At 40.0% G+C, this 27,536-nt stretch overlaps 4 protein-coding genes and 1 long non-coding RNA gene across 8 annotated transcripts in view; 3 read left to right on the top strand and 2 right to left on the bottom strand.

Annotated features, from left to right (window-relative positions):
* sphkap (SPHK1 interactor, AKAP domain containing) overlaps positions 1-7,143 on the top strand; it is a 137,436-nt gene extending 130,293 nt beyond the window's left edge. For all 4 annotated transcript variants that reach the window (XM_089135284.1, XM_089135286.1, XM_089135285.1 and 1 more), the window contains 2 exons: positions 2,976-3,160; positions 5,735-7,143. In XM_089135284.1, the coding sequence (XP_088991410.1) occupies positions 2,976-3,160; positions 5,735-5,890 (341 nt within the window). In that variant the 3' untranslated portion in view covers positions 5,891-7,143. The remainder of the gene's footprint in view (positions 1-2,975; positions 3,161-5,734) is intronic.
* The window catches only part of LOC148977284 (uncharacterized), a 155,620-nt gene that overhangs the window by 23,041 nt on the left and 105,043 nt on the right, over positions 1-27,536 (bottom strand). The window lies entirely within an intron of this gene.
* Positions 7,145-17,821, bottom strand: daw1 (dynein assembly factor with WD repeats 1). The gene is made up of 13 exons (XM_039647354.2): positions 17,741-17,821; positions 17,557-17,629; positions 17,077-17,221; positions 15,049-15,107; positions 14,848-14,970; positions 14,514-14,613; positions 13,389-13,496; positions 12,809-12,915; positions 12,615-12,717; positions 10,977-11,091; positions 9,817-9,893; positions 9,029-9,191; positions 7,145-8,939 (listed from the first exon to the last, which is right to left on the bottom strand). The coding sequence occupies exons 1-13, from the start codon at positions 17,778-17,780 to the stop codon at positions 8,905-8,907; spliced, it is 1,248 nt and encodes a 415-aa protein (XP_039503288.2). The 5' UTR covers positions 17,781-17,821; the 3' UTR covers positions 7,145-8,904.
* On the top strand, positions 17,491-22,354 carry slc19a3b (solute carrier family 19 member 3b). Its single transcript, XM_039647352.2, has 5 exons — positions 17,491-18,615; positions 19,149-19,887; positions 20,724-20,916; positions 21,463-21,604; positions 22,142-22,354. Exons 1-5 carry the CDS (start codon positions 18,469-18,471, stop codon positions 22,337-22,339), a joined length of 1,419 nt encoding a protein of 472 aa, XP_039503286.2. The 5' UTR covers positions 17,491-18,468; the 3' UTR covers positions 22,340-22,354.
* On the top strand, positions 23,094-27,531 carry irf2bp1 (interferon regulatory factor 2 binding protein 1). The gene is made up of 2 exons (XM_039647351.2): positions 23,094-25,352; positions 26,278-27,531. Exon 1 carries the CDS (start codon positions 23,501-23,503, stop codon positions 25,337-25,339), a length of 1,839 nt encoding a protein of 612 aa, XP_039503285.1. The 5' UTR covers positions 23,094-23,500; the 3' UTR covers positions 25,340-25,352; positions 26,278-27,531.

Below are 27,536 nucleotides of genomic sequence, written 5' to 3' on the forward strand. Positions count from 1 at the left end.
AAATCTTGAAAATCATTTTTTTACAGTGTAGGATTTGGCAATAGGTTCTTAGTTTGACTTTTCATAAATCAAAACTCTCGCACATATACAAATTTCTTAAAATAGTATTTTCTCATTATCATTTTTAAAACTGCAAGCAACAGAAATTTGGCAGTCTGTATACAGCGCTCGCTATTGTGGTTACTGCGATTCTACTCATGACCCTTTGCTGTTCTTTTCATTGGCCTTTAATCTTTGACTTCTTCTATCCGAGGAACATCTACTCTACATGTCCTGAATTAGCATACAGTCAGGCTCACTTCAGGAGCGTTGCTCGGCCTCTGGCCCTCGCCGCTCGGGGAGCTTCTAGTCTTTGGCAGATCTACTGACGTTCTTGAATGAGAGCTAGAGACTTTTGTATTGCCAGCACAAACTCACGCCTCACAAATGACTCATTCACATGCAGGAGAACAAAAGAGACGTTCAGGCACACAGACACAAGAGCTGACCGGCAAAGCATCATCCTGCTGGGATGAGGAGAGGGTGTTAAAACGGGAAGATGTGTGATCGAGCAAGAAAACAGAGGACAGATTCATTTTGGAACAGATCTTTACGTTTCTGGAGCGCTGAGGAGGAGGAGGATAGAGATGTCATGCTGAAATGAATATTACTGAGGCAAAGAAAGAACAGCTTGAATAGCTTTTTAAGAAATAAGCTAAAAACGTTATATACATTTGAATATAACTTTGAGAAAGTTGTAGGGAAACGAGATTAGCTCATCTCCTGTAGAACAGTAGGGGTTTATCCAAATATTTAAGCCCCATCTCTCTCTTTATTTCCCATGAGCTCTTTATCGCTCACACTCATCCACGTTCGAACAGTGGCTCTTAAAGTAAGGGTCTCGACTTCGGCACACAAACGGAGATCTGCTGTGAGGAGACGTTTCTGACGCTTATACTGAACTCTAATGGGCAACATAATGACCAGAAGAACCAGGAACACCATACTAATACTGTGTTTGACCCCCTTTCGCCTTCAGAACTGCCTTAATTCTACGTGGCATTGATTCAACAAGGTGCTGAAAGCATTCTTTAGAAATGTTGGCCCATATTGATAGGATAGCATCTTACAGTTGATGGAGATTTGTGGGATGAACATCCAGGGCACGAAGCTTCCGTTCCACCACATCCCAAAGATGCTCTATTGGGTTGAGATCTGGTGACTGTGGGGGCCATTTTAGTACAGTCAACTCATTGTCATGTTCAAGAAACCAATTTGAAATGATTTGAGCTTTGTGACATGGTGCATTATCCTGCTGGAAGTAGCCATCAGAGGATGGGGACATGGTGGCCATAAAGAGATGGACATGGTCAGAAACAATGCTCAGGTAGGCCGTGGCATTTAAACGATGCCCAATTGGCACTAAGGGGCCTAAAGTGTGCCAAGAAAACATCCCCGACACCATTACACCACCACCACCAGCCTGCACAGTGGTAACAAGGCATGATGGATCCATGTTCTCATTCTGTTTACGCCAAATTCTGACTCTACCAACAGAAATCGAGACTCATCAGACCAGGCAACATTTTTCCAGACTTGCAAATTGTCGCCTCTTTCTCCTATTTGTAGTGAAGATGAGTGGTACCCGGTGGGGTCTTCTGCTGTTGTAGCCCATCCGCCTCAAGGTTGTGTGTGTTGTGGCTTCACAAATGTTTCGCTGCATACCTCGGTTGTAACGAGTGGTTATTTCAGTCAAAGTTGCTCTTCTATCAGCTTGAATCAGTCGGCCCATTCTCCTCCGACCTCTCGCATCAACAAGGCATTTTCGCCCACAGGACTGCCGCATACTGGATGTTTTTCCCTTTTCACACCATTCTTTGTAAATCCTAGAAATGGTTGTGCGTGAAAATCTCAGTAACTGAGCAGATTGTGAAATACTCCCATACAACCATGCCACGCTCAAAATTGCTTAAATCCCCTTTCTTTCCCATTCTGACATTCAGTTTGGAGTTCAGGAGATTGTCTTGACCAGGACCACACCCCTAAATGCATTGAAGATTAGATAATTGCATTAATGAGAAATTGAACGGTGTTCCTAATAATCACTTAAGTGAGTGTACTTGATTATTCTGTCCTTTATGGGTCATTTAGATGTCTTTGTTTGGTGTTGCATTCATTCATTCATTCGTTCAGTCGAGCTTTTAAAACTCGTGAACATTTTTTAAACAAATAAGGTGAATTACTAATAAAAATATGTAATACAGTTTTAACGTTAACTTGCTGCTAAAAATGAACATGTAGCAGGGGAATGCGTTTGTATATCAACTTCAGCAGTGCATAACGCATCATGAACAAGATGAACCATTATCAATGCATGTCTTACAAAAGTTTGTTCACCTGGTAAATGAACAAACTAGGCTAAAAACGGATAATAAAACTTGGGGGGAGGTATTGTAACATAAATTACATTGTCATACCAAAACATGAATTTTGAAGCTGTTGATTCCAGTAGAGTTGGTACTGTTTTTAAGAACTCATATTAGCCAATATATACAACGACAACAAAATTATATAAATAATACATTTTTGGGAAAAAAACAACAACTTGCGATAGTCTTTTCTTCCCTATTGCAATGTCTTTTCAAGTGAAACGGCTTCTGGAACTAGAAAAAGTGTTGTGCGGGGCTTGATTATGTCCATAGGGAATTGATTGGATGGTTGTGGTTTGCTATTGGTGGATCTCATGTGAGTGACAGGTTGCCCCGCCCTCGTGCCTGTAAACATAATACAGTAGCATTGTAATGCATCGCTAACGCTTCCTTCAGAAAAATACCTGTAGTAGACGCACGTTTGTTAGAGCTACTCAGTTCTACACCTTCAAATGCCTTTCCTTTCCTTTAGATTCTGCTTGCTACATATTAGATCTATAGTAATCTCACGTGCACAGAAGTGTCTCAAAGTAACCGGTGTGATTTTTATTTTTTTTTTTCTGGCAGAAGCGACATCGGGTTTGTCCACAGCCGGCAGCAGCTGTCAGAGGGAGCTTCTGGTGCTGAACTTTGACCTGGAACCAGAGTGTGTGGATGGAGAGCTAAGAGCAGCGCTTCAGTGGATCGCTGCGTCTGAGCTCGGCGTGCCGGCGCTTTACTTCAGAAAGACTCAGGAGCACAACCTCGCTAAGGTGAGGGAAAACGGAGCTCGCACGCAATGGTTTGTTATAATAACCAACCAGGTCTGGTGGAAATTTACGAGTTGGAGCGCCGGTCATTCATTAAACACTTTATAAACATTATAGTTCCAGCTAGCATTAAGAGTTAGTACTTTGTTGCTTACATTTTACAATGTTTAAATCCATCCTGCAGAATCAGGATAGAATTTTTTTTGTTTTTGTTTTTTAACTGCAGATTTTATTTTTTATTTTATTTTTTACCCAGACACAGGAGAGTGTGTTTCTCTACAGTTCCTGGCAATAATTCGACATTCAATATTAACAACATGACAACAATATATAGATAATAAACATATAGACATAAATGTAGTTGTGCCTTCAGCAAGGCTCCAGGGGTGTCGAGCTGTTCAGACTGTACTCCTCAAATCTCTAAAAGAATTAGCATGGATTCCCTCTGGAATTTCTAATGGGTTTTTAGAATAGCAGTTTTCGATTTGAGTAAAATAAGGTCCTGAGGAGGATTTCACATTTTGTTCGACAACACAAGTTACATGATTATACCTCAAATGTAAAGGGTAGAAGCCAGTGGAGTTGGTGCTATTTTTACCATTTACATTGCACTTTTGAAACAAATTGTTTTTGCATATATTTAGGCTTATATATGTATTTATATGGCCTGGCCCAAAAAAAAATTGCTGTTTGGATTTAAGTAGGCAAATACTTAAGAGTCTATGGGCCCTAATTTAACGATCTGAAATGCAACTATCAAGCGCAAAGCGCAAGTTAACTTTGTGTCGTGGGCGCTGTTGCTATTTAAAGACCCCCTCCGATGAAAATAATGTTTTTCTAAGTGTTAACATGTTCTTGTGTAATTTTTCTGATGTTAGAGGACAAATCTTGAGAAAAATAAGCTCAAAGTGTTATTTCCGAGTATTTCTACATTGAAAAATGGCTGTGAATCAGTAGCAGACGCTAAAATGCCAGCTCAAATAGACTGGAGTTATGACGTAGTAACTCCACTGGGCGGGGCCACAAGCTCATACTCTCCTCCATACTCATACTCCCTAAACCTTTCAAAAACAAGCACGTAGATTATGTATAATATAATAGTAGTTAATTCATGTATAATATATAATAAAACACACCACAGATGCACAATATAGAAAAGAGACGGACATGGACAATGTGAAACTTTTATTTTTCAGATAATGTTTATTGCACATATTTTGTTATTTAATGCCTATAAATATAAAACAATATACATCCAGAGACGCCATCAATGATACGAACCTAATGTTGTATTTCATGCGAGATGCCAACGGTCAAGTGACAAAAGAACGACTCAAACCTGAAAACTCGAGAGATAAACGAATCATTTCTCCTTCCGATACTGACAGCATAGTCTCTTTGGGACTGAGAGGAAGAACAAAAGACGTGGCCGAACTCGAGACTCGAGACTCGAAATATGAACTTATCATTACTCTTTCCGATCCTGCGGTATCACACACGGCACGGCCCAGCAGACAGATCGGACTCAGACACTGACGAGCCGACAGCCATGATGTACAGTTATTCATTTAGCTGATGCTTTATCCAAAGCGACTTAAAATTGCTTTATATGTCAGAGGTCGCACGCCTCTGGAGCAACTAGGGGTTAAGTGTCTTGCTCAGGAACACATTGGTGTCTCACAGTGGATTCGAACCCGGGCAGAGCCCGTCTAACAGAGAGCTTTGGCACTTCCTATTAGCCCCATTGTGTATCATCTTGGTTGCAGTTCCATTAGAATTCCACTGGAGGTGATCACGGGCGAGAGCAGAATGAATGGGAGTCTATGGGGCTAAATGGCTAAAAGTGTCTCTTTCACCTGCTTGTCATTAAATCAAAATAGATTTTATTGTTGATTCCGCAAGTTCAATATAGATTATAGGCCAAAAGTCGAATGAACGAATACTTATGTCCTTTCGATTTCTTACAGATTAGGCCGTTGTTGGCCGGAACACGCTAGCATTCTGCTATTGTGTGACGTCATCAGAATTTTGAATGGATTTTTAGAACAGATAAGTGAACTTAAAAATGCAATTTTCAGCTGAGTGTATTATTTTAGCCCTCCCTTTTGAATGCAACTTTCAAATTACTTGACAAAAATTACATCCTGAGAAAAGTGGATTTCTGGGGGTGAAACCCCATTGACTCCCATTCATTCTGCACTCGACCGCGAGCGCCCCCGCATGGACAGAGACGTGTTACTGCAGCCAGTCCAGAACCCGGAAGTAACCAGCCAGTGCCAATTCTCATCAATTAGACATTCTCTGACCCAGGTCTCTCACACCAAAGGCATGTGTCTTATCCACTGCGCCATCACCACCCCGTCAAAGATGTGTCTTCCTAAATTACATGGTTGTTTAAGAAATGAAGATACACACTCCATCAGTAAGGGTTAAAACTGTTTTCAAACATATATCATAAAGCAATGGAAAAGTAGTGCAGTGGAATGCCCAAATGTGAACAGCCCCCAACTGCACCGACTGTTGACGTCTCGGCGGTCGTCTGCATGAAGAACTGAACAGCGTGTGTTTGTTTCTCAGTTCCACAGAGTGGTGCAGTTGGCAGGTCAGAAGGCTTGGCGTGTTGGTGACTTGTTCAGCGCTGTGGCTCAGTTCTGTCAGCTCCACCAGGACCTGGAGCAGAGAGGACGGCCGGTGCCCAGCCTGTTTGACTGGATATTGAAGACCAAGCGCTAGAGCGCCACCCATCTACAGGCCAGAAGTTGGAGACGCCACATATACACGTTTAAAGTCTGGAGTCAGTGTGAAAACACCAACAAACATCCCATTTGAGCCGCCAACACACCCTCAGCGCCACCAACTAAAAAAATACGCCTCTTAGATTCAACAGACCAATCCAAAACACCACCATCAGAACATTTTTCTAGAGCTCAGCTGCGAAACTCTCTGCTTATCACAAGTTAGCAAGGTTTACAAGATGCCCACACACATTCATGGCTCTCAATCCCACAATTCTTAGCATGAGGCCTCCTAAGTAGCGAATTTGCCACCTCTAATCACCAGCACATCCCACATCTTACAGCCGACACAAACTTTTATTCCGATACCTCCATCGCTGTCACACTTGCATATGTCCTTGCTAGATAACAGGAATTCTGGGATTTACTGTAGGAAGAAAATGCCTTGTCCATAAATATGTGCTAGAGATGCTCATTCGCACATCACATAGATTGTGGTTTGAGGATTTTTCCCTTTAAATTAAGCATGTTCCTGTCTTTACGCGCACGCAACGTTAGATCCACCGGCTAGCGCTGGTTAGAGGAACACAGTTCAAACCAACCAATCAGCCTTGACGTTTTGTAGCTTGCAGATTTTTACTGTACGACAAACCCGTTTCAAATGCACAACGTGACTTTTTACCAAGAAAAATAGACAAGCGAGCTGTGGCGATTTTAAGGGATTTAAAAACATTTCAATGTTTGTATTTAAAGTGAAATATAGTGAGATCTCATTCCAAACTTACTTTGTTGTTTTAAGTTTACATCGGCGAACACGTTCAGTCCTTTTATTGTACCTCTGAGACTGAATTCTATGTTTAGTTTTTTTGTGACTACTGTTATTTAAGAGATTTTATTTTGGTTAGATGTAAATAGTCTAGATTGTGAGCTATTGTACCTTCGGGCTGCAAATGGAAATTTACGTTTTCGGTTTTACGATTGCAAAGACAGGCAGACGGACAGGATTACAGCACCAATACTGTAAACATTTTGAGGATAAACATAAAAGAGTATATTTAAAGTGCAAGTACAGTTCTGTCACGTAAAAGTTGACGTGTAAATGTGAAATCTGGTGGCATTTTGGTTTTCTCCGCATAGTAACATAATAGTAACGTGTTTTAATGTCGGCGTTGAAGGCACACAACTGTATCCAGTCTGTCACGGTATACCTGAATGTATTTATCTTTTCAAAATAAAATTTGCGTAGAGTGAGTTTGACGTCGACAGTCTTTATTTGAAAAGAGCCACACGTTTGTGAATAAAGTCCATACATACACAAACTCAAAAATAGACTTGCATGCTAAAGAGAAGATATTCCAGGTTAAATACACCAGAAAATTATTTCAATGTAACATAGCAAGTCTTAAAATTGAAAAACTGACTTGATATAAACAAAAATATGTTGACAAGTGTGCACTTACACACAAGATTCTCCATAAAGCATTTGTGTGAGCATTTTTTGTTTTGTTTTTAAAGAATGACCGCATGCAGACAAACATAAATTCCTAGATATCATGGCCACGGATAAGAATTAGCTCCCACGAATTAAGAATTTGATCATTTGAACTATACAACAAGAGAACACATTACTAAGTGGCCACGGTATAGTAAAACGAGGGAACAAATTGTTAACAAAAATACAACAGGGAAACTAATTAATAAAACTAAGGAATGAATTGTGGCCACAATATATCCACGCATGGGGTCCATAGCATAAAGGGACATGGTGGTGAGAAAAAATTGAGATTTTTGTGTTCTCTTGTAAAACTTTTGTGTTTCCCAGAGAAACTTTGCATTCCCTCGCAAAACCTGTTGCACTTCCTGTTTAATCTCCCGCTGGTGTGTTTCAGACAGCTCCGTACGTTAACATTGTAGTGCTTCGAAGTGTTTGAACTTGCACTCAAATATAAAGAAATGTGGTCAGTGAGAAGTTGGCAATATATTCACAGATCTCAATGTTAAAATACAAATGACACCTATTTCCAATCATAGCAACATAGACAAGGAGCTACTGTACAACCCAGCTTTATGATATAAATGGATCTCGGCTGAGTTAATGAAAGTTAATGAAATGGATCTCATTAACTTTAATATTACAAACTATAGTGTCACCTCACCAAATTCAGTTTACATATATTACAAACTATAGTGTCACCTCACCAAATTCACAAGTTTACACATCAATGGTCTCCTACTGTTCATACTTCAACACTTAATTTGGCAAGTAATAGCACATACAAAATAAGTAGGTCTATTCTTTACACAAAGGATGTTGATACCCAGCCAACATACTTGTTAGCTTTTGCATGATAATTGCTTAAGAATTTGTACAACAGTGTGAAGTTATTGAATATTTCTTTCTAATAACAGTGTAAAGTTATTGATTTGGTTTCATAATAAATAATCATAGAAATTGTGCATTTTTATGTTGTAGTATGACAAGTAGGAAAGCAGTGATACGTGAACTGAATTTGGTGACAGTACAGTGTTACAGTGACGTTATTCAATATAAAATGTGGGTTTTGGACTTTGCAGATAGTCAATTTATATTATAAAGCTTGTTTTCAGGAAAACTGGGTTGTAGCTCGATTGGAAATAGGTGAAGTTCGAATCTGTGAATATATTGCCAACTAAACTGAACTCCTTGAGTTAAGCACTGACCGCATTTCTTTATATTTGAGTCCAAGTACAAACACTATGAAACACTCCGATGATAACGTACGGAGCTGTCTACTAGCGGGACATTGAACGGGAATTGTTTGTTGTCCGAGCTCACAACAGGTTTTTTCTCCCATCCAAAAATGTTTCCACCACCACATCTCTTTAGGGGCCTGCGTAGTAACAGAAAATATTAGATATTAAAATATTCTCTAATATTAGAATATTAGAGAATATTAGACAAGATGACACACAATATCTTAATCCAAAGAGGTGAAGGAAAGAATACTGTAACATCAGCGTTCAGCCGCCGTCTCAGTGCCAGATCCTGCAGGTGTTGTCTTTACTGCCTGTGGAAAGATTGAAAACAAGGCTTGAAATTACTGACGTATGACTACTTTTGCGCATGTATGAGTCTTCCGCAGGTGTGTGTAATTGCCTGTAATGATGGTGTCTCCCTCATAGTTGAAAGCGCAGGAGAAGATCTCATCAGAATGTCCCTCCAGCACCTGCAAACACACTCCTGTGTTCACGCACCACACGCGAGCCGTCTTATCCACGCTCGCCGTCAAAACACGACTCCCCTGCGGATTAAAACACACCTGCGGAGAGGGACAAAATCAGCAGCAAATTATATTTCTGTATTATTCGCTCTCCTTTTGTTATGATAATGCCTCTTTATCATATTCCATCATGAAACAATTACTTTTTGTTTTGCATGTGAGAACGTCCTATTTCAACGTGCAGGAGAAAAACATGAGAAGCAGTCGGAAAGAAAGACAGCTGAACTTAATTTGACCCGTGTTGATATGACAGACGTTTTATTATAGCGCTGAAGGACCGAGCGTGTATGTGCGTACTTGAGTTATCACCTTTACACAGGAAATGGAAACATTCTGGTGATGATGACGACGCTCGGGTGGGGGATGGAAAAGAAAGGAGCACGGATATTACGGCGAGATCGTTTAGGGATAGGCCGAAGAAAAGAAGAGCAGACCGATCAAGAAAGCGGTCGTATGAATATGCTGAGAAGATGACGGACGACAGACGGATGCTGGGGTGAAGGCGAGAGGGCAGAACAGGTGGATATAAACAGGAAGAGACCTAGACAGGAAATAACAGGAATGGAAGGAGATGAGTGCCTTAGCAGATGAAGAAAGAGACTGAGTGAAGAGATATGCGAATAGCAGAGAGGATTATTGAGTATGAGATGATGGGATTTCTTACCTTTGATATCTCTCCATTATGACCCTCTAATTGACATAAACTCTGGAACGTTACAGCGCTGAACACTCTTGATGTACCTGCACGCAAACGCCACAGCAGTCACGAAAACATGCCCAGCTCACAAAGTCGGATTATCTATAATAATCCGTTACGCTCGAATTTACACACAATCGGGTGACCTCTAGGTGAAGAGAAGTGTAAAATGAATACTCCTAATTATATTTCAGGATATACAAAGCGTCTATAACACAGCCATGGAAACTTCTCAAAGAAAGCAGATAAACAGACTTTTTCATAAACAGCCAGAAAAATAAGCCATTGAATATAGTGAAACTATAAAAATTATTCATAATATTACAATTATGGTCACATCACAAATTATGGGGTGCCACAGTTTACTCGCTGACACATCTTACCCCGCAATCCTCACATATTTTGTCTAAAGAAAATAAAGACTTGTTAAAGGGATAGTTCACTTTGAAATACATTTTGGATATGTTTTAGCTTACCTCAAGGGCATCCAAGATGTAGGTGTCTTTGTTTCCGCAGTATTTTCAATTTTGATATTTTTAGGTCAAACCGTTCTTGTCTGTCAGTCATATAATGGAGGTCTATGGTCACCACCTCAAAGAGCATGCACAGAGAAGTCCAAATTATGTCTGTGTCAGTTCTCTATGCGGTTTATATGTGAAAACGAACAGTATTTATATCGTTTTTAATACTGTTCGTTTTCTCACACAAACCGCTCTTTTCGTGTCTTAGGCCATCAATGTGTACTTACATTTATGAGTCATTAAATCATGTTTAATTTGGACTTCTCTGTGCATGCTCTTTGAGGTGGTGACCATAGACCTCCATTATATGACTGACAGACGAGAACGGTTTGACCTAAAAATATCAAAATTTAAAATACTGCGGAAACAAAGACACCTACATCTTGGATGCCCTTGAGGTAAGATAAAACATACCAAAAATTAATTTCAAAGTGAACTTTCCCTTTAAGGGCCCATCAAGATGTTTTATGTACACATTCCTGGAAAAAAGTAGTTCTCATAACTTAATTACTTTTAGAAATATACTGTATATATTTTTTTTTTTTCACATATTTTAGGGGAGTTTTGTGAGACTGAATCAGGTTGTGATGTGTGGAGATGTCTCACCATCAGCAGAGGCCGTAGCGATCAATTGACCAGTGTAGTTAAAACACACATCCAACACCTCATCATTATGACCTAAGAGAGTAGCCAAACACTGACCGTTGTCTGCGCCCCACACCTACACACACAAACACACACAGAACCTGTTATATAACACACTAAAACCACATGATGACCAAAATAGCCTCACAAACGAATGAATTCCATAAGAAAGTGGGCATTGCTTTGGCCTGCTCACTCACTCATCAAGTGTGAGTACTGTGAAGGGTGCAGTGTGTGTCCCACCCATAGTTAACACCCGACTTTTACATGCAGACATCGCAATGATATTACTTAAAGGGGTCCTGTTATGCTTTGTTACATGTTCATCTTTCTTAAGCGTGTAATGTTGCGGTGTAGAGTTATGAGAATCTGAACTCCCTGAAACACCTCCATTGTAGTTTTGCTACTACAGTTCACAATATTCTTCATTTAAATAATTCCCGCCCAAGGTATATGCTAAATAAATGGGCTAGGCCTGGTTGAGTTAGATACGACTGTGTTGAAACTCGCAGTTAAGAGTACGATTTTTTCGAAACACACTCGCGGTTGACCAATTACAACACACAGGTCCAGCCGACCAATCAGAGCACATTGAGCTTTTCAGGAGAGGCTTCACAGAGACAGGAACTAAACAGGGGTGCGTTTCCCGAAAGCATCGTTAGCCAACTATGGTCGCAAGTTCCGTCGTTATCAGCATAGTTCAACGAGTCGATGTTTCCAACGAACATTCGCAAACAGCATCGCAAAGTTGTGTGGTTTGAACGACAGCTCTCGACCTGTGGTTAGAGGCATAGTTTCTATATTGCATGTCACTTGGACGTAATAAATCCTTATCTTGAGCAAAATAAGCAAGCTGACATTCAGTACAACCGCTGCCTTTTATTTAGAATACATACAAATTTAATTTACGTCTTTTAGTTTGTCAAAAGATTTAAAGTACTGATTTTGAAGAGTGCGCATGTGCGAACGTGCTCTATGTAAGAATGAGCCAAATATTGAGTCTGGTAATAAAGCAAAATAACTAAGAACAATTAGAAGTAGTCCTCAGATGACATGTCTGTAATTTATATAAAACAAATCTAGCGTTAATTGGATCTCAAACAGTTTCATTAAAAGTAGTTATTACTCCACCACCAACACCACGTGCGAAACCAACGTGGTTGAACGATACTTTGCGACAATGAGTTTCGGGAAACAGTCGTGACTAGCTAGTTGATTTCTCCAACGAAGCATCATACTATGTTAGTGAAGCAACGAACTATGTCCTTGTACGGGAAACGCACCCCAGAGCAAGAGAGTTACACAGACAGAAAAATGAAATAAAATCTATTGAAATAAAAGTTGTGGTCGTGTAAACATAGTTTCAAAACTCAAAAAGGCTCACGTCTTAGTCCAGAATTGTAAGAAACCTTGCTATATAAATATATAAAAACAAGATAATAACAACAAATTCATTTGATTTAACATCTTGGTATCACGCTGCTTATGAGGCAACCGTCAAACATTGGAAAGGGAAAAACTAAATATGGTTAAAGATTAAAAATGAAAACTTAATTTAAGAGGCTCTTTTACAGACTTAGAGTGAAGAGAAACAGAAACCTTGCATGTTTTATCCAGAGAGGCCGTGGCGATGAGGGAACAGTCCCAGTTGAACTGAACACAACTGATCTCGCCACGGTGACCTGTGAGAACATGAACTTTCCTGGGAGAGACAGACATAAAACATGCCATTATGCTGTCTGAGAAGAGTTTAATACATTAAACATTAACTGTGGTGTACTGTACACACTGACCTGCCGGACTGAACGTCCCACAGAATGGCAGTGTGGTCAAACGACCCTGTGACCAACCGATCGCCCGTTGTGTTGAAGGAGAGAGAGATGATCTCGGCGAAGTGACCCTGAGAAAGTGTTGAATAGAGAAGTCGAGAGAGGAAAGGCACCCTTTTTCACTTCAGCAAAGAAATAGTATATTAATTTCCCCCATTCATCAGAAAGAACTCACGGGAGCTATTCATAATTTAGATTCATAGAGAAATAATTGGAGAGTTAAGAGGGGTAATTACGCAGCACACACACACACACACACTGCTCTGCCATGTGCTGCGGAGAGGAAAAGACGCTCCGTCTCATCCCTCCATCCAAACGTTTCTACACAGCTTCGGTTCAGAGCGAAGCACGTCGTGTGCACGTTACGCTGCGGTGCGACTAAACAATGTGGAATGCTTGAAGAATCCCACAAATGCCCGTAATGTAAGATTTCATGAGAAATTAATTGAGTTTTCACTGATCACTGGAGATCACTGCGAATTAAATAGCAGATGAGGGGGAAATGATGAAGGTGGAGACAGAAAAACAAGAGGATAATACATACAGCCAATGTGGACACCTCTTTCCCGCTCTCAACATCCCATAATTTAGCCATGGTGTCCATGCTGCCCGTAGCAACCAGGGTACTCTGTGGGTTAAAGGCCAGGCACACCTAGCAGTTGACACACACAGAACATTAGAGAACGTATTTCTGATTTATCGAACATATAAGCATTATACAAACCCCTCGCCACAGTTTGTTCAACATATTTAAATTGGTGATCACCATATATGGCCTAATTTCACCAGCCATTTTAATTTCTTCAGTTAAAATATATAAAATAAACATGCTCTTTGCATTTGACCTTGAAATTGTATTGGATCTTATTTTGGTCCACTTTAGTCTCATAACTTTCCATTTGCACTGTTGTCTTTTATGAAACCCAGTTTAGGCCCCCTAAAGTTGTGGTGTTAGGTGTCCCCTCCCAAAAAAAAAAAAAAATTTACTCACTCTTATGTCATTCCACTTTCTTTCTTCTATGGACTTTTTTTTAACAATGTGGGTCACCAAACAATTTTGGTTCCCACTGACTTCCACTTTATGGACAAAATATACAATGGAATTTAAAGGAGTAGTTCACTGTTTATAAAACGTACAAATTTTTATTTATTTTTTTAAATGACCGATCGTTTCGCTCGATAAGACCCTTATTCATCATCTGGTGTCGTTTAAAGCCCTTTGAAGCTGCACTGAAACTCCCGTTTGGTTCCCATTGAATCCATTATATGGAGAAAATCCTTGAATGTTTTCATCAAAAACCTGAATTTCTTTTTGACTAAAGAAAGAAAGACATGGACATCTTGGATGACATGGGGGTGAGTAAATTATCAGCAAAAGTGAATTGCCAATATTGTGCAAAAAAAAAAAAAAAACATAATAGCAACATAAAAATACCTGATATAACTTGTACGCTATTATTCCTATTGATGTAAAATTGATGATCCTATATTGACGGTAAAATATCTCTGGAAGAAAGAAAGTCATACAGGTTTGGAACAACATGAGGGTGAGTAAATGAGGACAGAATGATCATTTTTGGGTGAAGTGTTCTTCAAACTGCTGAGACTAGTGTAAATGCAGGAAAACAGCGATGCTGGGTTTTAGAGGGAAGTGAAAATGCAGACGTACGATTTCTGCGGTGTGCCCTCTAAATGTGTAGAAACACTTCCCCGTTTCAGCACTCCACAGTTTGCAGGTCTTGTCAAAGGAGCCTGTGGCAACCCTGTCTCTGAGAGAGAGAGAAAAGAGAGAGCGAGTGAGAAAGGGGACAGAGAGCAAGAGAGAAAAAAGGAAAAGGGCTCCTGTTATGACTCAAGCTGACAAATGGTCCCATCGTAAAAACAACACCAGTTACCCTGCAGTGCCCTAACCCTGCAGAAAGACACTGAGAGGGCTATTCTCGACTTCACAGAGATTAAGAGTAAGCCATGATCAAATGCGACACAGCGGTGCTGTTAGTTACCCATAAGGGTTGTTGAAGGCGATGGCATACACAACGTTCCTGTGACCCTCCAAAGTGTGCAGCTCCTCTCCGGATGAGGTGTCCCATATTTTACAAGTTCTGTCATAGCTTCCGGTTATAAAACTGCAAACAGACGGAAAGTGAGGGAGAGAGGCAGAATGAGAGGGGGAGCAGGCATGTGAGCACAGCTGATAAACTCACCTCGATCCTGATTTATTGAAGGCTACATTCGTCAGGGGCAAAATGTGAGCCTGAAGTGCCTGTGGACAAAAACAGAGGAGACGAATGCTTGGGGGGGGGGGAGCACTTAACCACATTAATTCATTTCAGATATATAAGCTTGACGGTGAAATTTCCAAACATAATTACTATGCCTTTGATCTACAAAAACAGAAGTTTTCCCTCTGCTGCCATCTTGTGGGTAATATCGATATGAGAGGTCTTGATCAGAGCAAATGTCTTCAGATCATCATTCAAATAAGCATGAGGTATGAGGTGGTATGGAAAAGGCCCAAATAATAACCGAATACAAAATTTGGTGCGATGTTCAAATCATGAATTCAGATAAACAAGGTGGGAAACTGTTAACAACCTGATCATTTCATCCTGATCCTTTTTTTCATACTATCAGATAACAAGCAGGATAGCGCTTTAAATTACTGGAATGAAATTGAATGAAAAATCAGCTAAATTATAATACAGAGTTTGTTCCGTTTCTTTCATTACATTCGGCACACAAAATGTAATAAATGTATAAATAATAAATGTTTTTAATTTATGTTCTTTAACCGTTGTATTCCCCAACTGATATGAAATAACTTAATATTCCATAAATTGATAACAGTAATAGTTGACATTTATGACATTTAATTTTGAAGATTAAAGTGATCGTTCACCCAAAAATGAAAATCCTGTCATTAATTACTCACCCTTGTGTCGTTCCAAACCAGTAAGACTTTTGTTCATCTTCGAAGATCATTTTGATGAAATCTAAGAGCTTTCTGTTCCTTCAAAATCTTTCTGACGCTTCAAAAAGCTCATAAAGAGATCATAAAACTAGTCCATATGAATTGAGCAGTTTACTCCAAATTTTCTGAAGAGACTCGATCGCTTTATACGACGAACAGATTTATTTTAGGCTTTGATTCACATAAACATTGATCAGAGGTTTATATGTTTATTTAGAATATTTATGTGTAAATACAAGCCTCAGATTTCATCAAAAAATATCTTCATTTGTGTTCTGAAGATAAACGAAAGTCTTACGGGTTTGGAATGACATGAGGGAGAGTAATTACTGACAGAACTATCCGTTTAATTAATTGTTTAATCATCAAATTTTCTAAAACCAGCAGGAAGCTAAACATGAGCACACAATTTATAATTTGTGCTTCTAAAAATAGGATAACACTTTATCCTTGGTAATAACTATAAATTAGGCATGATTACATGCAACTGACACTAATCCAATTCCCTAACCCTACATGTAGTTAATTCATTCTACTCAGAACTTAAATTTATAATTACACTAAAATAAAGTGCAACCAATAAAGTAATAGCAGTGTTATTAATAGGGGTGTAACAATATATGCATCGTGGATAGTGACAATATGTATTGTGTTTAATTCACCCAAGATTTCTTCGATTTTTAGAGTACTACATATATAATGTTGAATATAATGTATAATAATGCAATGAGGGGGATATTTGGGGGTTCTAATAATGCCAAATATCTGATGTTATCAGTAAAAAGGAGCCTAAATTATTTTAAATATTTCTAGTCAGTGAAAGAGAGCAACAATATTCGTCTAAAATAAGACTATAGAATCATAAATATTGTTATTCTCGTCTCTCTATTGTCCTGTATTGGGTTTCCATAAGTCCAACCCTATTCATTTACACCCACAATGTAATTTTAATCAATAGCACATTTTTTGTTAACCTTTTATCTCTTTTTTTTGGGAGTATCGCAATAATATCGTATCATGAAATGTATCGAATCGTGACATGAGGGAATCGTTACACCCCTAGTTATTAATAGTCCCTTTCAAACTTGCCCCTTTTGTCATAAAAATAAAATAGTAAAATTTAGCAAAACAATATTTAATCAATAATCACCAGGAACACCTCAAAGCTGGAGCTGGGCCAGGTATCACAACAATATCTAAAGTAGATGGAGTATGCATGGCCTAAATATGTTTGAGCATTGAGGTCAGTATTTATTAGTACCCTGAAAAGGTAGAACTTGCGTTCATCCTTTTGGCCGACTTTCTCCTGTAGTTTGCAGATCAGGACCTTCACCTGCTCAACACAGGATGAGGTGATGAGAGGCTCTGCGGCTCGGATGTCTGACAGCAGCTCATTCACATCAGTCCTACAGGAGGAAAATACACACTTCTTCAGCACATAAAGTCAGTTATACAGGTAACACTTTCAATAAGGTCATGTTAATGTTAGTTTGTTAGACTATTTAAACATCTTTGTTAACATTAGTAAACATAAACAGTGGTAGGTTCCAATTTTTCACTACACTAGTAACTTACATTGGTAATTCTAAAGTGTCTTTATTAATCGTAGATAATGTTAATTTCAACAAAAACAAAAAACTTGTAGGCTTATCTATCATTATTATTTAACTCACCAGAGCAAACATAAAATAACAATGAACAGTTGTATTTTTTAGTATTGTTTGATAATCATCATACTTACTCTGGTGTCAAGTTTAACAGATCGATGGATTTCGTCCTTAGCTCCCCCCCTTTCTCATAGTCCAGGAATATTCCTGCACAGCAACAAAACAAGCTTTCTTTTGTAAATACGAGCTTTTCAGGTACTCAACAAAACGGTATGACGGGAATAGTATGCAATGTAAAACTTTAAACGTGTATATTACCTGGTGGGTAGTATCGTATGTGTAGCCGTTTCAGTCTCATCGCGACACTGAAGACTGTACACCGTTACTATGGTGACGACGAGACACATGTGGTGCGTACTGCGCATGCTCAAGGTCGGTTTCCGTGCAAATTACATTGTACGAATTTATTCGATATAAACACCACATAAAATAATTATATTTACTCATAAAATGTAATTTGGGTTGAAAAAAAATCTTATAATTTTACGTTTTCCAACTCCAAATTAGCCTACATAAATTGACACACTGCAGATGACTCAATTGCATAATCGATTCCTGAATCTTACCAAACTACGAAACCTGGTCATACAGCCTACCTGTTGTTTTTATTGTATTACTATTTATTTGAAACATGTTTTTTTCTGTGATGTAGACTAGCCTAAATGAACATCGACTTGTTTTGGGTTAAATAACAATGATAAATCATTAATATTGATTCAATGATTACAATGTGAAGTTATCAACGCTTTTTTTTTGTCAACACACACACACACACACTCATGTTCGCACACCAACAATTAGGGCGTAGAAGCACAGATCAAAGTCTCATCATAAATATGTTCGGTTACCAGCAATGCACAGGATCTTTACATGGGATTCAGGGACTGGACTTGGCTTACTTTACACAGCAAAAACACAAACCAACAGTTCCTAGACCTAAAAGGAGAGACATAATCTTGTGGCAGTGAATATACAGGGAGATAAGAATGAATTTCTGGAGGAAAATGAAGAGGTCAGACTGGGTCTTCCCCACTGTTTTACTCTCTCTTTATGGTTTCTTTGCCAACTGCAGACCCGCAGAGCCCTTCCTTACACCTTACTTAGTGGGACCCAAAAACATCTCAGAGGAAGTGGTGAGGATTGATTTGTTTACATTTATATATTAGCTTAGAGATTGTTTAAGGGCTCAGATATCACAATATAGACTGTAAAGTAGGGGCTTAACACAATATTGTGTTAATTAATATGAAGGAATTTTCCACACTGATTTATCAGTCGTTTCATTCTCACATTTCAATTTACGCATTACATTGTGCTATAGGGTTGAGGGTCAGTAAACTTAACAGAAAAGGCACACAGCACAATTTCCAATTTAGTAGATTTGCAAACACTCTCACTACAATAGAAACGATGAAGGATGACTGTATTGATTGGATTTTGTAAGGCTGATGTATAGGAGCTCTTAAAAACAGATTTCCTTGCCCAAACCATTTTCAGATATGGCATAATAATCACAATAATCATCTATATAAAATATCAGCAGCTTAAAATTAAGCTAAAACAGTTCATAATATGATTAATCCATTTATGACTAAGCCTCTTAATCAGTTTTAGCTTAATAATGTCTGTTATGCAATTTAACACTATCTTCTTTCCTCTCATCTAGGTAACAAACTACCTGTTTCCTATCTGGACATACTCATATCTGGCAGTGCTCTGCCCAGTCTTCCTACTGACAGATTTGCTTAGATACAAACCTTTAATTGTAGTTCAAGGCCTTTTTCTTGTCATAAATTATATAATTCTGTGTTTTGCTAACAGCTTGTCCGCTCTAACCTACCTACAGTTCAACTTTGCAATGGTCACCTCCACCGAAGTGGCCTATTTTTCATATATCTACAGCGTCATACCTCCTGAACGCTACCAACGCGCCACGGGGTACGTTCGCAGCGCCATGCTGACTGGCTATACCTTTGGAGCCACATTAGGCCAGCTGTTAATATCGTTAGCTGGCACAAGCTACTTCCATGTAAACACGATAACTCTAGGTCTAATGGCAGTGGCTTTCTGTGTTTCTTTGGTCCTGCCAATGCCTCAAAATGGAGTGTTTTTTAAGAAGAAGGTGGATCTGAACGAGGTTGGAGGGACAGACATAGCAAAGGAGGCTACAGGAAGATGCTGTGCTTGGGGAAACATTATTAAAACGTCCGGAAAACAAATGTGGGAGAGTTTCAGAGAAACCTACTCGTCCAGAAGTGTGGTGCAGTGGTCCCTCTGGTGGGCTCTGGCCACAGCTGGATATGGACAGGTCTTCAACTACGTCCAGCTGATGTGGGACCACATCGAGCCCTCCAGCACTGCATCTGTGTATAATGGGGGAGTGGAGGCCGTCTGCACACTTGTAGGTGAGCCATTTGATTAGACTCTGAACTCAAAGATTGTATTTACCATAAACACTATCAAATGTAATAAAGCAAGCCATTATCATTAAAGTGAATCATAGCAGAATATATCCAGAGGTTCCCAAAGTTTTAGATTTTAATTTAATATTTCAAAAATGTATTGACATATTTGCAATAAGATTTAAAATATCTTACCACTTTTAGTGGGGTGCGTATTTCTTTCTTTTCTTCGCATAAGTCTGCACAGATTATTATTTTAATTTTTTTTAACTGTAATTTTAAAATTATGTTATAAAAAAAACAGCTGCCCTTGATTTAATAATCGCGCTATGCTAAAATATTAGTTTTACTTCAATTCATTCTGCAGCTACATTTATACTGTATATATTATTTTTTACATTCGATAGAAATATTAGCTTTTCATCAACTCATGAACCCCCTGCCGTTCCCTCATATGCGTGAACTATTGGGAAACCAAACCAAAATCCACAAACCATACATTGAATCATCATATGCGTTGAGCAGAAGCCTTCTAACGCTTAATTGTTATGCACAGTGCATAGGAATTCAGCAGTCGGTTTGTGTTGGGAAGATAATTTAAGCAATTACAACAGTATGGGGTTTTAGTCACTTTAATTGCAGCAGAAAAGAATGTCTCTCAGGTTTGGTGTCTTGACAAGAACATTCAAACAAAGGCAACAGAATAGTACTGAGTACCATAGAGAATAAAAATGAGTCTAAATGCATTTCTCAGATTTAATTGTTGTCTTCCGAATATGCATCTTCTTTGTTCCCAGATTTGGCATTATTGTGTGTGATGTTGTGACTGTTGCTTTCAGGTGCAGCTGCAGCGTTCTCCGTGGGTTATATCAGAGTCCAGTGGGGGGTGTGGGGCGAGCTCTCTCTGGGGGGGTTCTCTGCCATCGGAGCAGGGTGTGTGTTTCTCATGGCCTTCACTGACAATATCTGGCTGTGTTACACAGGCTACGCTGTCTTCAAAGCGTCATACATGTTCCTCATCACAATCACAATGTAAGTTAGTCATTACACAATAATTGTATATATATATATATATATATGGGGTGGTGATGGCGCAGTGGATAAGACACATGCCTTTGGTGTGAGAGACCCAGGTTCAAATCCACTGTGAGACACCAATGTGTCCCTGAGCAAGACACTTAACTTCTATTTTGCTCCAGAGGTGTGTGACCTCTGACATAGCAATTGTAAGTCGCATTAGATAAAAGTGTCAGCTAAATGAATGAATGTATATATATATATATATCTTAATTATATTATATATTTTTAATTAGTTTAATATATATTTATATATATATAATTACACTAATTTAAAAATATATAATACATAATCAACACACATATCTTGAAAACGTGTTTTTACATTATACTTTAACTCATGTTAACATCAGTTAAGCAAATATAATTTGTTATACGTTGAAATTGCTTTGATTGTACTTAAAAAAAATCTAAATTTAAGGCAGCAGGTGAACTAAAGTTGGTTTGTTTTCTCCTTGACTGACTTGTACGTTCTTCTCTTTTCCCCCTTTTTGCTGGAAGGTTTCAGATCGCACTTAACCTCTCTATGGAATGTTATGCTTTAACTTTTGGCATTAACACTTTTGTTGCTCTTACACTTCAAACTATACTGACTGCTGTTGTGGTGGACAATTCAGCCCTGGGACTGGACATCACAACACAGGTAAGCTCTCACTATACTTATAGTGAAATTCAACCCTGTAACGCCTAAAATAATAGTCAGATTTATTTCCCCTCGAAAACAAAAAGTTTATTGAACCTAGACATAATATATATATATATATATATATATATATAAATAATAGCCTGATGTTTTATATTTCATACTCACATTTTAACATGATTTTCTATAATAAAAAAATAAAATAAAATGCTGTATGCCTGATCAGGTTTACTTAGGTTTCTACAGTCCTGTAATCAATCGTTTACTTTATAAAAATCAGTAGACCTATAAATTGACCCACAACCTTTTACTTGCTTGAAAACTGTAAACTATCAATCAGATGACAGAAGGCATGTAGTAGATTGTGTGCAACAGGTTTTTAAGCAAAGCTGATCATTCAGAGGCCATAGAAATAAATGTATAAAATATGAAAACAGTAGGATTTATAGGGTTAAAATATTTTCATGAGAGGTAAAGAATAACCATGCATGGTTCGAATGTTTGTATAAACCTGCATTTTGGCCTTTCTTTTTACAGTTTCTTGTATATGGAGGTTACTACAGCATCATCTCTGTGCTCTTTCTCGTGCAAGGCTTGTACACAGTCTGTAAGCATTACTGTAAATCTGCAACAGAAACAAACACAAGCCGGCCGCCTTCTGCCATTCTGGAGGAGAAATATATGGATCTTGATCCACAGACAACGCAAAATAACAATGAACATTCAAAACTATAACATCACTCACAAAAAGAAAGCAAAATTGTTTTTTTGTTTGTTTGTTTTTGTTTTTCACAAGCCCACTGTATTTTTTGCCATTCGTTTAATGTTGTTGTTATCCTGGAGAGTATATTATTGTGTACTGTATAATATGAATAATTATTTATTCAACCAGTATATTTGCATATAGACTGTTCAGTTATTTCCTGTTAATAATTTAAAGAGAATTGATGCAGTTTTCCCGCAGCAAATATTAACCAAACTCTAAAAATAAAAATAAAATAAACTTGTTTACACGACTTTCATGCTAAATAAAAGGCGTTTCGAACATGGCAGCGTTATGTTTTAGAAATCAAACGTTTATATATCATCTTATAAACAGAATCAACTAGTTAAAACAGTAAACAACAAAAGATCGACGCTGATACATGGAACGTCATTTCTGTAATATAACACCGGAAGTTTTTGAAACACGTCATTAGGAATAGCGGACGTGACGTTAACCATTTGTAGACTGGGAATTAGAGTCGAATAACCTTTTTGCAAGAACGTATTGTAATTATTCACATTTATCCATATTGCTAGAGTGGTTTAGTTTTATTTGACTAAACCATGCTCATGCCAATGATGTTTCCATATGTCATTGTAGTTCGAGATAAATCTAATGAATAAAAAAATATATAAAATATATTCTAAATATTTTTTAAAAAAATAATATAATGATAGAATAAATACATACAAATTATTTTTCGCAATAAATATAATAAAATTAATTGTTTTACATATAAAGTGAGCCTAACAATAAAAATATAATGTGATGACTGATGCCTCTCTTCCATAAATATCAGGGGGTATTATTTAAAAAAACAAAAAATAAATAGGTTCCTTCAGGGAAAAGCACTACGAGAGAAGCGCGCTTTCAGCAGTACAAAACTACACTTCCCAGAATTCAACGCCTCAGAGTTGCGTAACTTTCGGAACGTCTTCCAGGAGAAACTCTGCGGCCCAGGCGACTTGGCAGAAACATCAAACACCTCGATTCTGAATGACACAAAATCCGACGCAGTTGTATATAGTCGTCCGTAACGAGGAAACCGTCGACCGCAGACGCTCGGAGGCTGACTGTGAGAAGGATTCAGGGTGGATTTGAGAACGCAAGATCGCGAGGGCCTATCAAATATGTCCTCTTCCTCGCAGGCATCTTCCAGGCGGCAATGGTGCTACCTTTGCGACCTGCCAAAGATGCCCTGGGCCATGATTTGGGACTTCAGCGAGGCCGTGTGCAGAGGCTGTGTGAACTACGAGGGCGCGGACAGAATCGAGTTGCTCATCGACACGGCGCGGCAGCTCAAGCGAACACACGTGATGCAGGACGGCAGATCTCCGGGTCCGCAGCCCGCCGGTAAACACGGTCCCGCTGGCAAGGAGGGTCCTATGGAGTCCGGTAGACCGCCCTCCGAGCGATATGATCGGGGAAGGGGAGAATATGTGTCCGGCAGGCTGCCCAACGGACTGCCTAGACTGGAGGACGGTGGTCCGCCTGAGGTTAGTAGGCAGAGTCCCACTGCCAGGAGGCCTTTGGTGGGGGCTGTGCCACCCAGTTTAATGGCGCAGGGGCTTGTCGGAGCCCCTCACGGTCTGCTGACCGCCATGCCTGGTCTGAATGCCCGAACCGGTGGCGCCCCCTTGACCATTTCTGCTCCCATGTTGAACGAGATCAGTAAAAGACAGGCACTGGGCATGGGCATGAACGTGGGTGTGGCATCCTTCATGAGCCCTGAGTTTGAAAGGGAGCTTAAGGAGAAGCAGAGGAACGCTGAAGCCCTCAGCGAGCTCTCCGAAAGCGTGAGGAACCGCACGGACGAGTGGCCGGGGCGCCCCAAACACATGCGCGACGCCCTGCACACCCTCTCTAGCTGCACCCCGTTTAACGTCCGCTTTAAGAAGGACCACGGCCTGGTGGGGAGGGTGTTCGCCTTCGACGCCAAGCTGATGGTTGAGTTTGAGCTGAAGGTTTTCGTCGAGTACCCGTGCGGCTCAGGTAACGTGTTCTCCAGCGTGTTAGCGCTAGTCAAACAGATGTTTCACGACTCCCAGAAAGACACTGGCAAGGTCATTAACTCGGGCTACAAGTACGTGGAGTATGAGAAAAGGCATGGCACCGGCGACTGGCGTCTCCTCTCAGAGCTTCTCAGCGACGCGGTGCGAGCGTTCAAAGACGCGCCAGCCCCGGACGCCCTCCCGCAGTCGTACCTGGACGCCAGCTGCTCCATGTTGCCCACCGCGCTCTGCCACATCGGCCGTCCCACGCAGCCGCGAGTACGCCGACGCAAAGCCTCGCCCGAGCCGGAAGCCGCCGAGAGGATGATCTCGGAGGAGATCCGCCAGCACTGGTCCCTCGTGTACCCTGGCATTCCCGGCCACATGCCCGCTACGTCGCTAGCCAGCTCAGGGCAGCCTCCAGAGACCCACAGTAGCGACCCATCGCCCATCACTGCTCTCATGAGCGTGGCTGACAACGTTGGCACTGCCGTCCCGAAAGATGCCCCGGGCAGCAGCGGAAGCCACTCTGCGAACGCAGGCCGGCAGAACAGCACCAGTCCTTCACCCGCTGGCGGTCAGCGGCGGCTAGCGTCGCGCAACGGGGAACCGTCGGCCGGCAGTAGCTCGGGAGGGCCGACCACGACCGTCACCGTCCCCCTCGCCGACCAGAGCGCTGTTATGGGAGCTGAAGGCTCAGGAGGAACCGTAGGAGGAGCCCCTCTCTGCTGTACCATCTGCCACGAGCGCCTGGAGGACACACACTTCGTCCAGTGTCCATCGGTGCCCGGGCACAAGTTCTGCTTCCCTTGCACCCGAGACTTCATCCGCAGACAGGGCTCGGGGAGCGAGGTGTACTGCCCCAGCGGGGAGAAGTGCCCCCTCGTGGGCTCCAACGTGCCCTGGGCCTTCATGCAAGGCGAGATCTCCACCATCCTGGCCGGAGACGTGAAGGTGAAGAAGGAAAGAGACCCCTAATGGCCAGCTGCAGGTTAGATAATGTGCATAAAAATGCTTTAATTCCAAAAAAGAGAGATATAAAAAAAATCAAAAGTGGCAGTTGAAACATTTATAAATGTTTCTCTTTCAAATTAATGTAGAAGTAAACTTTCTATACATCAAAGAATCCCCCCCCCCCACACACACACAAAAAAAAAAAAGGTTTCCACAAAAATATTAAAAATATTAAAGTTCACTTTTGAAATTAAGTAAATTAATTGTGTAGGTGTCTTTGTTTCCACAGATATTTTTAGGTCAAACCGTTCTCGTCTGTCAGTCATATAATGGAGGTCTATGGTCACCACCTCAAAGAGCATGCACAGAGAAGTCCAGATTAAACATGATTTAATGACTCGCCTAAGACACGAAACGAGCGGTTTGTGTGAGAAAACGAACAGTATTTATATCGTTTTTACCTCTTGTAACCTTGTGATCTGAGGCCGTGAGCACTTTGTGGCTGTGGTTACAAGAGGTAAAAACTATATAAATACTGTTCGTTTTCTCACAAACCGCTTAGGCCATCAATGTGTACTTACATTTGCGAGTCATTAAATCATGTTTAATTTGGACTTCTCTGTGCATGCTCTTTGAGGTGGTGACCATAGACCTCCATTATATGACTGACAGACAAGAACGGTTTGACCTAAAAATATCAAAATTTGAAAGAAAGACACCTACATCTTGGATGCCCTTGAGGAAAGCTAAAACATACCAAAAACATACCAAATTTTCAGTATTGATAACAACAATAATGATTTCTGAAGGATCACGTGTGCATCACAGGAAAAAAAAAAAAAAACAATATATTTGACATTAGAAAACCGTAATAAAATGTCATGATATTTTAAAAACATTGTGTTTCACCATCCCCAAACTTTTGAGTGCATGACATGTGTGTGTGAATGTCTCCCCAACAGAAGTAAAGCTCACTCTGAGGGAGCTGCGATCCCGAGCCCTAAAGATGGCGGCTGTGATCGAGTGGCCCACAGCTCTGGAGAGACGACTGCCGGTGGGCAGATCCTCTTCCTCCATCTACCCCCCTCGCCCTCCTCCGTTTCCTCCCCTCATTCGGCCCGGACCAAGGAGAACGCGGCCGCTTTTCTCTTCAGAGATGCCCATGTGTTAAACCCTCCAGCACTTATTTCAGACTCTTAGATTTGTTGGCCCCCGTCAATTCAAGAACTTCCAGTCCTGCAAAGCGAAACCGCGCGTTATTCACCATTTCACAGATCCGGTGAGTTGAACAGTGATTTCCCAGAATGTGCTACAAACCACCTGACAGATATGCAGATTGTAGAGCGGGACGCATGTTCGCAAAGGTGACTTCAGAACTGCACCGACTTCAGGCCCTCTCTTGTGTTTGCTGTTGTATATGCTGCATAAAATAGTCCAGGAATATTACTAAGTGCTAAAAGCCCTTCCTTCAAATCGCTTCTTGATACGGCATGTATTATAGATATCTTTATGTTTTTTACTCCGTGTAGATTGTTACCAGAATTATCCCTTTCAATGGTTATAGATGTGCAATCTCTAGATTTGATACTATGTTGCTTTATGTACCACTAAGTCTTTGAATGAATAGAAAACCAAAGATAGACAAGCTGAATATCGTCGTATCATATGATGCTATAACATATTTTTGTGGCTTTCGTCAGATGACACGGACAGACAAGGGGAATGTTTTACATTGGAAACTTCTATTAAACCCTTTACGGGTAGACACACGATAGATTTTTATTACGAGTAAGCAGATCGCTATATTTTCTATTGTAACCCATTGGCTTTTAAACCCTTGGAGGCGATGACTAGTTTAATATTACGACAACAGAGCCACTCTGTTTTTTTTGGTTTTTTTATAAGTACGTGTTTTGTTTTTGTTTATGTAAAAGACATACTTTATGACGATTGTTTTAATGTAAGTGATGGAAGAGCTGGTGTATACGACGGGTGACCCCAAACATATTTTGGACTCTTCCGGATCTTTTTGGGCCCATCTAGGTTCGGTTTCTCACATTGTTTTGACAAACCTTCAGTCTTGTTTTATGACATTTGAAAAATATATGACTAAATATATAAATGCACAAAGTACTGTTCTGTAAGACCTCTAGTTTAATCGGCTTTTATGTTACAGCTTAAATTGTATTTAAATTAAAAGATTGACTTTTCACAAACTCTC

The sequence above is a fragment of the Pimephales promelas genome, chromosome 10 (genome assembly GCF_988280905.1).
Source record: "Pimephales promelas chromosome 10, fPimPro1.hap1.1, whole genome shotgun sequence".
Classification (NCBI taxonomy): Eukaryota; Metazoa; Chordata; class Actinopteri; order Cypriniformes; family Leuciscidae; genus Pimephales; species Pimephales promelas.